General features: G+C 58.0%; 1 protein-coding gene across 1 annotated transcript; it reads left to right on the top strand.

The window, feature by feature from the left end:
- Positions 1 to 36: 36 nt before the first annotated feature.
- Positions 37 to 7335, top strand: LOC119114194 (uncharacterized). The gene is made up of 8 exons (XM_037238396.1): positions 37 to 378; positions 761 to 918; positions 1192 to 1299; positions 2203 to 2374; positions 2806 to 2911; positions 4812 to 4883; positions 5859 to 5992; positions 7330 to 7335. Exons 1-8 carry the CDS (start codon positions 259 to 261, stop codon positions 7333 to 7335), a joined length of 876 nt encoding a protein of 291 aa, XP_037094291.1. The 5' UTR covers positions 37 to 258.
- Positions 7336 to 13065: the final 5730 nt, after the last annotated feature.

The following is a 13065-nucleotide window of genomic DNA, read 5'->3' as shown; positions in this document are numbered from 1 at the left end:
TGCATATGTTTATCTATGTGACGCGATATGGGGATGTTAGTTTATACGGGACGCCGATCAAGGCCGATGAGAGGCGGCAATGACAGTTTGTGGATGTAGATTGTGTTACATCGAGAAGCGGGCACCAGTCGCATATCCATTCTGATGAGGTCACCATTGTTTTTTGTGATCTTGTAAAACAGTGCTTACCCTTCATCCAGTTTATCAGAGTGGGTGGTCCAGTGGTACCGCAATAATTTCCTGTCCTGTGTTGGAAACATGCCCCTTTTAGTGACTGATATGGATGCCGGCCGTGATGCACCAACAATCTCCAGTTTACAAGATCACAAAGGTTCCCTGGAAATGTACAAAGAGGAGTTAAAAGAGACAAGACTGCAGGTGAGACATGTTGACATGCTTTTGCTATGCTTGTTTGTTGACAGTGTATTGAGTTTGTTCTGGCCTTGGGGCCTTATCGGTGGGAATTCTTGGTAATTTGGTGTATGTTTGGGTCCCTTAAAGGCATGTCCTGACCCTGTTCAATGGTGGTTGGGTGGGGTATCCACTGATAAGTTGTTTATGGCCATGATTGCAAAACTTGTCATTTTTCCCATGGCAGTATATGGTGTGCTATGCAGTACAAAATAGTGCACATATAACCACATCATTGACATGCAGTACCAACCACTCACCATTTCTTCTCATTCTGGACCAACATTGCCTATAAGGCAAAGTCTATATCCTGTTTTGCACGCTCATTTTTTTGACAATGTGCATCCAGATAAGCACAAGTGCAGATCAATCAGCAGAAGCACTAGAGTCAGCAATGAAAACCATAATGCAGCAGCTGGTGATGGCAGTGCAAGAACGGAAGGCTCAGCTTTTGGCAGAGATCTTGGATGTGAAGAAAATGGCTCTTGCTGAAGCTGACCATTATGGGCAAGTATCCTGAATAACATTAGCTAATTATGCAACATTTCAAAATATGTTTCATAGCAAAACATTTTAGAACAGAAGGTCTTGATTCTAAACTTGTGGCAGTAATATCACCTATTTTATATCTGGGAAAATTTGATCTGCAGTTGTTGTACATCATGTCACTTCATTTAATTACAGAAATCGATGAACCATTTGGATCTTTGTGCAGTGTGTTCATGCAATAAAAAAGTGTGCAAAGGTCAACCCAACTATATCTGGCTGTGGTGCTGACAGATTGGCAGTGGATGAACAGCTGAAGAAGACTGAAGAAGTGCTGAACAGTCTTCAGTCAGCCAATGGCATTGATGGCCAGCCTGAGGCTTTGGATCCAGTTGAGGACATGTATGTTTTTATGGGAAGTCTTAGCTCTATGCTCAGAGTAATGCCATCATGCTGTGACTTTCCGTGCCAAATAAATGGACCATTCGATGGATAGATTTGCCACCACCCATCTGTTCAATGGAGCTGTGTACTGTGTGTGTGCTCTATACTGTGTGCTGTGTATTGTGCACTATGTACTATGTATTGTGTGTATTGTGTACTGTGTCTATGATGTGTGCTGTGTACTGTGTACACTGCATACTATGTACTGTGTATGCTATGTACTGTATGTGCTATGTACTGGGTGTTGTGTACTGTGTATGCTGTGCACTGTATACCATCTTCTTGTGCACTGTGTATGCTATGTACTGTATGTGCTATGTGCTGGGTGTTGTGTACTGTGTATGCTGTGCACTGTATACCATCTTCTTGTGCACTGTGTGAGCTATGTACTGTGCATGCTGCACACAGTGTACTGTGTGAGCTATGTACTATATGTACTATGTACTGAGTACTGTGTACTTTGTGTTCTATATACTGTGTATTTGTGTATTGTATACTGTGTTCTGTATATGGTGTGTACTGTGTACAGTGCATTGTTTGTCATATGCTGTGTGTACTGTGTACTGTGTAATGTGTATGACAGGCCTGGTTTGGCCTGAGCCTGCATTGGCTATTTGCCAGCTGACCTTTCCCTGCCACTTGGGCCAGCCTGCCCTGGGACTGATACCCATTGTTGTGGGATTGTGGGTCCAGCATGTTTGTCCCCAGACCACAGAGGCAGCATGGTGCATGCTGGCAATGGCTTAAATGCTATCTCAGTGAGAACCTCTCAAAAGAGGATGCCTCACATGACTCGGTCGGCTGTACCGCCTGCGGCCCAGACTTCCTCCGAGTTTAGCGAGTTCTCCGGGCCGCCTGCAGATCTCTGCCGCCGCCGTCGGGTCTGCCGCGGCCGGCCCTGCACGTGCCGGTGGCGGCACCGCCGGCGGCGCTGGCCGCCCTGCGGCAGCTGGGCCGCGTCGAGAGCACCGTGACCGTGAACGGCCTGCGCACGGAGCCGAGGCCGGGCGCCGTGCTGGTCACCTGGGCCCAGGTCAGCGCCACGGGCTGGTGTGCTGGTCGGCATATTGTTGGTTGGAGTGTGTGTGTGGGGGGGGGGGGGGGGGGAGAGTGGGCTGCGGAGGGGACCGGACGCCGACTCCCGGCCGCCGCTGGTGTGCTCGGCTGAGGAGCACCGCTGACGCTGCGGTGTTCGGCGCTCCGCGGAGCTCCGCGGAGCTCGGTTACCTGCGTGCCGGCGCCAGACGGGGCGGCGCCGAACACTATGGATGCTTGCATACACTGTATGCAGCCACTCAAAAGTTTTATGTGAAGTGCCTTTTCCCAGACATATTTTGGACACATTGGCGCAAGGAATGAGCAGCGCATTTCGTAGCGCATATGCCTTCGGTCATACTTAGAACAAATTTCTGTGTGGATCCATGATGCGTGCTGCCTGTATGTATGTAAAAATAACGTTCTCAGGACGAGGACGTGGACCGGGACACAGATGGCAGCACCTACCGGCTGCAGTACTGCTACGGAGACGCCAACAAGCTCGCGTCCCCTGTCTTTCATCTGGCTTACGAAGGTACGGTCCGACCGACGCCGGGCCGTCACGGAACGGCCGAATAGTGGGCCGGCTGGGGCAGCTGCCTGTAGGCCAGTTGTTGCACCTGCTTAAAGTCCAGTTGTTGCATCTGGCTGTTGGCCAGTTGTTGCATGAAGCTAGAGGTCAGTTGTCGCATTCAGCTATCTGCCACTTGTTGCGTCTGCCTATAGTCCAGTTGTTGCGTCTGGCTGTTGGCCAGTTATTGCACCTAGCTAGAGGTCAGTTGTATCCAGCTATCTGTCATTTGTTGCATCAGGCTATAGGCCAGTTGTTGCATATGGCTATAGGCCAGTTGGTGCATCTGGCCATTTGCCAGTTGTTGTATATGGCTAAAGGCCAGTCATCGTATATGGCTGTAGGCCAGTTGTTGTATATGGCTATAGGCCAGTTGGTGCATATGGCTGTAGGCCAGTTGGTGCATCTAGGTACATTCCTGATGATGCATCAGGCTTGTCACCAATGTGTTGCTTTACTTATTGATTCGATCCAGAAATGACATGATGGTCATGATGACGAACATTAGCCAGCGAGCGGCGTGTTCCACGCAGCAAACGCTAGAGCCGCCATTGGATTCAAACCCGCTGCGGTCACCCTGCGCGCCGACTGACTTCTAAGTCGCCCCCCCCCCTCCCCTCCAGCCTTACATGTGACATCACTGTTGTGTTACCGCCGAACAGCTCCAGCAGAGAACCTGCTTCCCTTTTTGGCTGTCTTGATATGGTTATGGAGTTATATTGTCCTGATATCGTCATATTCAGGGTCGGGTTGGGAGTGCAGACTCGGTGTATCTCGGACGTACCACCGACTTGCTTTTGTGTGCGGAGCGTGTGGTGATGCCGACACTCACGCAGCTGGGTATTCCTTGTAGATATAATCTCGCGTTAGTTTCAAAGCGCATCCCATAGTATCCACAAAATATCACGGGACTTTCCTGTACTGTGCATGAGATGCTTGCACCCGCACACGTACCGCACTGTGCACTTCGACATACTACTGATACCTCTGCAAGGCCGCTGCCGCTGCCAGTGACGCCCCCCCCCCCCCCGGGCCTTGTTCGCCGCAGGGCCCGACACCAGCGCGCTGGTCCGCCGGCTGCACTGTGACGTCACCTACAGTTTCCGCGTGAGCCGGCGGGCGGCGCCGGACGGCGCCTGGGGCGGCTGGAGCCGGCCCGTCACGGGCGACACCGGCCTGCCGCACTACGGTACGGTCCGCCGGACGCGTCCGCGCCCGCGGCCGTGTTTGGGGACGGGGAGGGTTTGGTGACGATAGGGGGTGGGCCTGAGTCAGCGGGGTCGCGCCGCGGATGGGTGCGGTTTATGGTCCGGTCTGGTCGGGGGCGGGGGGAGGGGATATCGGACTCAGCGCGCTCTTGTGCCGCTCGCGGTCGCTATCTGTGGTCCGCTGGTATTTCGGCTCATTCAACGCGTGTGTGTGTGTGCGTGTGTATCTTGTGAGTACATCCGTGTGGCAATGATTGCATCACTGATCGTGCGTTGCATTTACATCGCCGTGTGCCCCATCTGCAAACACGTGTCCCGTTTACCGCGGTGATATCGTTAACTCCTTGCAGAGGTGTCGTGTGCCCAGAGACTGGTCTCTCGCATCCCAAGATGGTCCCTCGTTCCAGAGTGGTTTCCGCTGTGTGGTGTCTGTGGTTCACCAGAGTTGTTCACCACAGCCGTTCACCAGAGTCGTTCACCAAAGCCGTTGAGCTCGCCCACGCGTCACCACACCGCGGCGCCAGTGTTCCGTCACTATCTAGCCTTCTCCGCGCGCCCACAGAGCCCTGTCACCTGTCACTGCGCCGTGCCGCCAGTGTCCTCCCATGCCTCCCCGGGTGCTCCCCGCGTCCTCACAGCGTGCCCCTCCCTGGCAGAGTGGTCGCCCAGCCCGGAGTACACGCTGTCGGACGCGGGCCGCATCGCGTGCCGCTCGGGCGCCGGCACCGGCCCGCCGCTGCTCTGCTCAGCCGGCGCCCAGCTGCGGCCGGCGGCCGCGCTGCGCGTGGCCGTGCTGGCGGCCGGCGCCGGCTGCAGCGACGAGGGCCTGGCGCTGCTCGACGGCGGCCCGGAGCGGCTCCCGGACGGCCCGCTCGCCGCGCCCGGCGCCCTCTTCGTCAGCGCCACGGGTGAGAGAACGCCGCCGGTCGGCAGGGCGGCGAGAGCGGCCGACGGAGCCTCCTCCGGCCGCCGCAGCGGCGTTGTCTGGTCACGGCTGTGCTGGCTGTGTTGTCTCAGGGCCTTAGTGCTGCTCGTTAGCCGGCATTGTGTACGGCTGTGCTGCTTTTTTCTTCCAAATATATAACTGGCAAAAACATAGTCAACACAAGAAAAATAATCGGTACATAAGTCAGCAGACTCAGTCCACCTCTACCTAGTGCGTGACCGTTAGTGATTACAAGGAAGCTGCGCAGTCCACCTCTACCTAGTGCGTGACCGTTAGTGATTACAAGGAAGCTGTGACCTGAGACGTGCTGCTGTGGGAGGGGCGATGCGTGGACGGCATCAATAGCGTCGGACGGGTCCGACTCCTTGTTTGGGTGTATCTGTGACCCTGTGGCCGCCACAGGTGTGCGTCGACACCCCATGGGTGCGATTGCGCCGGCAAGGAAAGTGCGTGTAGACGGGGTCGGCGTCAGATGTGCCTGACACCCGACGAGGGTGTAACTAGCCTGTGTGGGTTGGAGTTTCATGGACGTTCGGTGACGTCAGGTGCATTTGACGCTTTTCAGGGTGTAACTGGGGTGCTCATGTGCTTAACAGGGGTGCTCATGACTGGAATGAAATGTGTACGTGTGCGGTAGGCGGTGTCAGATGTTCCTGACGCCCTGTTTGGGTGTAACTGTGACGCAGGAGAGGTGTATGTGGACGGGAGGCGGCATCAGATGTTCCTGACGCCCTGTTTGGGTGTAACTGTGACGCAGGAGAGGTGTATGTGGACGGGAGGCGGCGTCAGATGCGCCTGCCGCCGCTGCGGGCCGGCTCTCAGATCACCTTCACCACGGAGAGGCGCGACAACGACACGACGCGGGTCTTCCTTGAGACGGACGACAAGCAGGTCAGGAGGGGGGGGGGGGGGGGGGGGGCATCCGAAACCAGCGCCTGGTGTCGTAAAACAAAAATACGAATCTGCGTTCTTTGGATTTGTGTCGTATTGACTCAAAGACCAAAAATAATGTGCGACTGATCTGTCCGATCTATCAACGGGAGCTCAAAAAGAGTCGGATGATTTCCGGCTCTTATGCTTACGTGACGCGACTCAGCATTGTGCAAGTCGGTAGTTTCGTTTTATGAAACCAGGCCCAGGTAACTACACAAACCAATCTTACATGATTTTGCAGCGCAACGGTATGTGGTGTTCTAACCATGATGCTGACTGATATGGCATGCATTGTGACCTACTGCAGCGGGAGTTAATTATTATATATACTCTTGCAAACATCCGTAGCCGTCAGTAAATCCGGAAAAAAACGTTGGTACGCCTTGTGGGACCGGGATTCAGTAATGTCCTCCCCATGCATCCATATATGATCCCATACACTGTCCGAAGACTTCTCTTCGAGGAAATCAAGGCTGCAACGTTGAAATATGCGATGTCTATTTTGCTGTGCTCTAGACTTGCGAACTTCCACGGGAGTCCTCCAGTATGCGCTTAAGCCCTTTCGAGGGTAACGGCGGCCTATGCCGAGTTCTTGAAATATTTCAATGTGCCTGTGCACGAAATGGCTAGGGAACTGACCGAGTTCCATGGCTTCGTCTCAAACGGTCCGCTACGCGCAGTCGGAAAGCGTGCGACTGCTTTGGGCTTTTATCCAAAGGAAATGGACTCTGGTTGATGCAGTCGGACCTGTTATTGCGTCGGCTAACTGTGTTTCTCCGTGCGATCAACCGATGTGCTCGTTTGGACTCAAAATCGTGCTTATATGCTCATACCCACGATTGTTGTATTCGTGTGTTTATTACGGTGCTTTATTATTTATGCCCATTTACGTGCAAGACGCTGTGAAGGCGTGCCCTGGGCTAAGGATGAATACCACGGGGTAGCACGAAGAACATGAGCTCACGCTCATAATGCAGTTGAGCGAGGACAAGACGAAGCGATCACCAGTCACTGTTTCCATCCCCGCTTCGGGAGATAACTTGTTTTACTCTACTTTACTACTTTTCCGCTTTACTCCCCTTTTACTTCCCCTTGCAAGCGATCGCTAGACTGGCCTCAGGCTAAGCATGATGATTTGGTGGCCTTAGATGACGCCATGTAACGTGGTCCAACAGCGGATAACACGAGTTGATACGGTTAGCATGGGTCAACAGAGAGTATGTGGGTAACACGGATGACACGCGCCGGTCACCAAACCACCGCAGTCACCACTGGTGACCGTGGTGGTTTACCAGTCCTAGTTCCCAGTCACACTGGCATGGCAGTCACCGCCGGCAGCTCACCAGCGACACCTCAGCCGCCTCGGTGGCACCAGCCGCAGCGACCAATGCCACCTCGATGGTCCACCAGAGCTGTCGCGCCTCTCCGACAGCCAGCGCCGGCGCAGAGCAGCGCCGCCGTGCGGGGCGCGGCCGGCCGGCGCTCCCCTTCGGGCGACCCGCCGGCGCCCGGGGCGGCGGATCTAGGACCCGTCCCGGCTGACCGCTCTCCAGTCGTTCATCTGCACCAGGATGACGCCGTACGTGACGAAGGCCGCCGCCAGCGGCAGCAGCGTGCCGCGGTTGATGGAGAAGAAGCCGGCCGCGCTGACGTGGCTGTCGGCGGCCTGCAGCTGCTGCACGGCCTGCAGCGCGTCCAGCTGCGTGGCCGGGTCGGAGGTCACGTGCTGAGTCAGCAGGGTCAGAGGTCGCTGTGCGGCGGCGGTCACCTTCTGACCCGCCGTGCAGACGGCGGCGGCCTTGGTGAGGGCGGCGACCACGTTGGCGACTGTGAACGGGAGTGATGTGCTTCTCGCGGAGGGCGGCGAGGAGATGTAGTGCGTTATGCCCTGCATGGCGTACCCGAAGGTGAACAGATTGAGCGCGAGCAGCTGCACCCCGTACGCGCCGTTGAACAGGTTAACGATGCGGGCGGCCGCCGCGTGCTTGCGACGAATGGTGTCAATGCGCCTTCTGGGAGACGTTGGCCCCGGGCTGAGGTCAAGGTCGTTCGGTGCGGCGCCGCGCGTGTTCGCCCTCTGACCGTCGCGTGAGCTGCCGACGACAAACAGCTTCCTCTCCAGCCGCGCCGGTGCGCTGGCGTCAGCGGAAGGCTTGGCGGCGGCCAGGAGCTCGACATCCCGCGCAATAGGCTCAAACGCGTCCGTGATAGCCACCATCAGCGATAGGATTTGCCAGAGCAGAAGGTTTCGGAACACGCCGAAATATGTGCCGGTGGAAATCAGGAATATAAGGCTTGGATCAGACGTCCAGATGCCCTGGAACGAGGCGATCCAATCCAGCACGGTGATGGCGGCAGCGAGGGCGGTGACCCTGAACGTGTTTCCCTTCATCTTGACGCCGTCGCTGGAACTTTCGAAGGCTGCCAGCAGTGCTGCGATCCTGTCGCCCTTCAAGAAGTTGGCGATGCCAATGACGTTGAGAGGTACGACGACAAATGCTTGCAGGAAGACGGCAAGCAGAGGGCTGTTCCCCGTCACGCTTCGCCGCAGGTCTTCGATGATGAGGTACAGACAAAAGCCGGAGTAGGCGGCGAACCCGACCGCCTGCGCCAGCGCCATCAGGCTGGGCCCGCTGAGAAAGCGGTGGCGAGGCGGTGCGCGTCTGCTGATCATGTTGGAGACGGGCAGAGCACCCAGCACGACTGAGAGCAGGGCCAGGGGCCGGAACAGCGGCCCGGACATGACTCCGGTGCCACACTGCCGGAGGGCAGCAGGTGCTGGCGCTGTTGAGAGATGACCGTCTTCCTCGCACTTTGTGCGATGTCTGTCCGCACACTCTGTCTTCTTCCGTGCTCTGTCTGCCTCTACGCTCCGTCTGCCTCCGCGCTCTGTCTGGCTCTACGCTCCGTCTGCCTCCGCGCTCTGTCTGCCTCTGCGCTCCGTCTGCCTCCGCGCTCTGTCTTCCGCGCTCTGTCTGCCTCCGCGCTCTGCCTGCCTCTGCGCTCCGTCTGCCTCCGCGCTCTGTCTTCCGCGCTCTGTCTGCCTCTGCGCTCCGTCTGCCTCCGCGCTCGGTCTTCCGCCACCGTCTGTCCTCGGTCTTGATTCCTCGCCGCTCGTGGACCCTCCTCTCGCGGGCGGCCCCGCCACGAGTGAGCTCACGGCCGGCTGGGGTCAGCTGGGGTCAGCTGGGGTCAGAGTGCTCGCCCCCAGCGGTCGTCACGCCGGCCAAGCGGGTGCAAACGGCCGTGTTTGCCGATTGTCGGCGCCGGTCTGGCCATTTGTGTTGACGGGAAAAGAGCACACAAACGCCCCACCGCCCGAGTCAAAGAGTTATGTGAAAGGTGAGGCCGCTTTTCGTGGCGGGCTGGTGTTACAGCCATCTGCTTGTTTGGACATGGCCTCGCTCGAATGCGACCGGGTGCAGGGACGCTTAAGGCGTGTAGCTGGCTCAGACGAGCGGAAAGGCGACGGTCGATTTTGATTTTCGCCGTCAGGTCTGAGAGCTGCGCAATTTAGTCACGAACTTGGCTGCAGGTGTGCCTTTTTCGACTGACTGCGATGGCTGGTCGGTTTTTAAGGTGTGGCAAGAGCCTGGCAGCCTTTTACCGGCTGGTCCCTGCGTGAATCTTCCCTACCCAGCGGTTATCACTTAAATGTGAATGGCATTCGAAGGCTTCTGGCTTGGTCTGGACTGATGGTTTGCTCCTAAACTGCTCCTCGTTTGCCCGCCGTAAATTCAAATGCATGAAACGTCAGCTACCAGTCACGTGGAACGCGCGTATCTTGGCTCTGCACGCTTTATTACAAAAGTGCCTTGAAATTATTCCAGGGCAACATATGTCTGTTTTTGCAATGTCTTGCGTCGTGCCGATTTGTTAGCGAAATATGATGTTAAGCGATTAAGAATGGGCAAGTCCAGGTCGAACTGATGCTGACTTCGTAGTGATACCACTTGTAAGACAAGTGAACACACCTGGCAGAACTGATGCCGGCTTGTATTCGTCATTGCTCGGGTCACTGCGACTTGTGCTCCGTAGCGGACCCGTGAAACGATTACGTTGGTGACGTCACTGCTAAAGTTACAGGTGCAACCATTGGTCTGGGAGGCTACAGCTCGGTACACTGTCGTTGGGCGTACCGTTGCTGCAAGTCATAGCATGGGGCCATCAGGCCCGCCCCCCCCCCCCCCATGTGCGGGTAGATTTTTGTGTCGCATGTCAGGTCATGATCTTCAGGTCGTCTGTGTGCCGCAGGTCAGGTGAAGGGAGGCCGCTGTTTGGTTCTGCTGTTACTGTCAAATTTCTGTGCCGCAGGTTAAGTTATGCTACCCTCCCACTATGGGCACATTGTGTAGACCGTGCCGCAGCTCTAGCTGTCTTCAGCTCCCCATGCCGTACCGGCGCCGTGTGCGCCGACCCCCGGTCCAGGTGATGTTCCTCAGACGGTCCTCCTCGTGCGGCAGGTGGTGTACGACTGGCGCACCCAGTCGGCGGATCTCTGGCTGGCCGCCTCCTTCAACGAGCTCGGCTGGAAGCTGATGCTGGAGTAACGCTCCGTCCCCGGGTCGTGGAACCGCCGGGCCGCCGGGCCGCCGGGCCGCCGCCGACCGAGCTCAGGCCGATCTGAGGGTGGTGCCGGGTGCTTGAAAGGCGCCGTCGCTTGTTCTGCAGCGGTGCAGAGTGCGGAGGGGGGGGGGGGGGGGCGGAGGTCGCCACGTCGCCCCCCCAGTACTGGGAATCTAAAACTCAGCGACTCGGCGACGCTGTGGTCGCCCGGCCGTATCGTGATAACATGCTAGATCTGTCGCTGTGACGGCGCCTACGCGAGCGCTTCTTGCCAGTGCCATACTCGTCCACACCGGGGCCCGCCAGCGTCCGTGACCGGCCCGCTCAGCTGTCGCCCGCGGGCCGGCACGCTGCGCGGTCAGCTGGCGCGTCGCGAACGCGTGTCGGCACAGCTGGGCTTTGCTGTTGCCTGCCGCGCTGCCGCCACCGGGTTCTGTGACGCAGGACGGGGCTGCCGCCGCGGCAGTGACCGGACGTGGGACGTGGACGTGACCGGACGTGGGACGTGCACGTGAACGGACGAGGGACGTGCACGTGACCGGACGTGGGACGTGGACGTGACCGGACGTGGGACGTGACCGGACGTGGGACGTGGACGTGACCGGACGTGGGACGTGGACGTAACCGGACGTGGGACGTGGATGTGACCGGACGTGGACGTGGAACGTCAGTGTCGGCGTCGGGAGGGCCAGATCACCGAGTCGACTAGCGCTGGCGGCGTTTGACCCGTTGCCGACGCGATGTCGGTGTGATACTATCGCCCGTGTTCTGCCGCCGCGCGAGCCGCGGTGCCCGGTCGGGCGCTTACTGGGGACGCGTGACAGATCGGTGGACACGCTGAACACGCTCCCCAGCGCCGTGCCATGCGCGTTGAGGCGGGTGTTCATCGTTGGATGCAGTCTCGGGGCTGCTGGCATTAGCCGGCCGTCGTGGCCCAGCAGTGATATTCGTGACACGTTTGTGTGATCTTTAACCCGTAACCTCATTTTGTATGCTAGGCATGGGCGTCGGTAACCCTAGCAGGCGACGCCCCTAAACCCCGGTGCCGGTGTATTGCGCGTAACGTCCACGCGCGCTGCCAGGGCCGGCAGTGCCCGGACAGCACTCAGCGGCGTGGTAGCGGCCCCGCTGGGCCCGCCGGCGCAGCGTCGCGCCCCTGCGACGGGTCGCGCGCGTCGCCCCCGGCAGTCGGTCGGCGCCGTGACGTCACGTCTGACCTCAATCGGCGCTCGAGGCGCGTCGCTTCGCGCCGGCTGGAGCGGGGCGGCCGGAGTGGGTCGCCGCCAACGCCGGCGCATTGCTTAAACTGTGGCCAAATATAGCGCAACGAAGAACCCACGAAGGGAGGCGTGTCATCTTGAAGGGACGGAGCAGTGATGTGGGACATGGCAGATGGTGCCAAATATCGCTGGCAGCACCACATGGCCTTGCTCGGACGATGTCGTGTCCAGCTCTGAGACGCCCGGCCATGAAGAGCAACAGGTGATGCAGTAAAAGCTAAAAACTTCAGAACTATTAGCCATGAAGTCGTGGCGACGTGACGTCATGAACAGCCGCACCTGCACGTGTAATCGTATTTCAATCATCGTGGAATGCGCTCCTCAGCTGCACCACACTGGAAATCGTTCGCACTGGTAAAAGCCCAGCAGTTCGTACATTTCACATATTTCGCCATACAACTTCATGCCACGCATTCCGTCATCACATCATCAGGCTAACGGAGCGGCGAGCGTGGAGTCACATGACCAGGCCTGGAGCTGACTCGCTTGGCGCAGGAATCTCTATCACATGTCTGAGGCGGGCCACGCCGCTCCACCGCCGGTCGATGCAAACGCCTGATCAAATGACACGCTAGTCCGAGGCGAGCCGAGTCGGACCCAAAGCGAATCGATACTACCGTCGGGCATGACCAGGCGCAGACGCCGTGGAGCGGAATGGAGCTGCCTCACACACCCACGCCACGAAATAACCCGTTTCGGATTGCTCGTTACCGGCCGGACAGCACGCCACGCGCTCGGCGCCAAGCTTCCTCCAATATCACGGAACGCGCGCATCGCTTCAGTCACGCGCGATGAGGCACGGCGACGCGGTCACTGCGCCGCCTGTCACAATCTCCCGTAAGTCCGACCCCCAAGCGGACCCGTCCCCGCGAACCAGCTCCGACGCCCGGCGGTCGTGCCGCTGCCTCACAGCTGCGCGGACGCTGCTATGGCCGGCGAGCACGTCCAGTCAACGAGCGCGCGCCAGCCTGGCGGTCTACGTCTGGACCGCGGCGCCTCGTTTCAGGTGGGATCGGATCCCAGCGTTCCAAAATTCACCCAGTCAGGCGTGCAGGATGTGAATATGAATTCGTTCCACCAGAATCCTGGCTCTCCGGCGGCCCCCGCACGCCGTTCGATGGCGCTCAACCGTTTCCCTTTGACCCTGAACCCAGACATCTTACATGCCTAACCCATCTGCCCACC

The sequence above is a fragment of the Pollicipes pollicipes genome, unplaced genomic scaffold (genome assembly GCF_011947565.3).
Source record: "Pollicipes pollicipes isolate AB1234 unplaced genomic scaffold, Ppol_2.1 Scaffold_7262;HRSCAF=8765_pilon_pilon_pilon, whole genome shotgun sequence".
Taxonomy (NCBI): domain Eukaryota; kingdom Metazoa; phylum Arthropoda; class Thecostraca; order Pollicipedomorpha; family Pollicipedidae; genus Pollicipes; species Pollicipes pollicipes.
This window is presented reverse-complemented; position numbering and strand designations above follow the sequence as displayed.

Coding starts and splice junctions, on each gene's coding strand:
- LOC119114194 (XM_037238396.1), top strand. CDS start 259: ATGCCCCTTTTAGTGACTGATATGGATGCCGGCCGTGATGCACCAACA. Junction 379..760: donor TAAAAGAGACAAGACTGCAG/GTGAGACATGTT, acceptor ATGTGCATCCAG/ATAAGCACAAGTGCAGATCA. Junction 2,912..4,811: donor CTTTCATCTGGCTTACGAAG/GTACGGTCCGAC, acceptor CCTCCCTGGCAG/AGTGGTCGCCCAGCCCGGAG.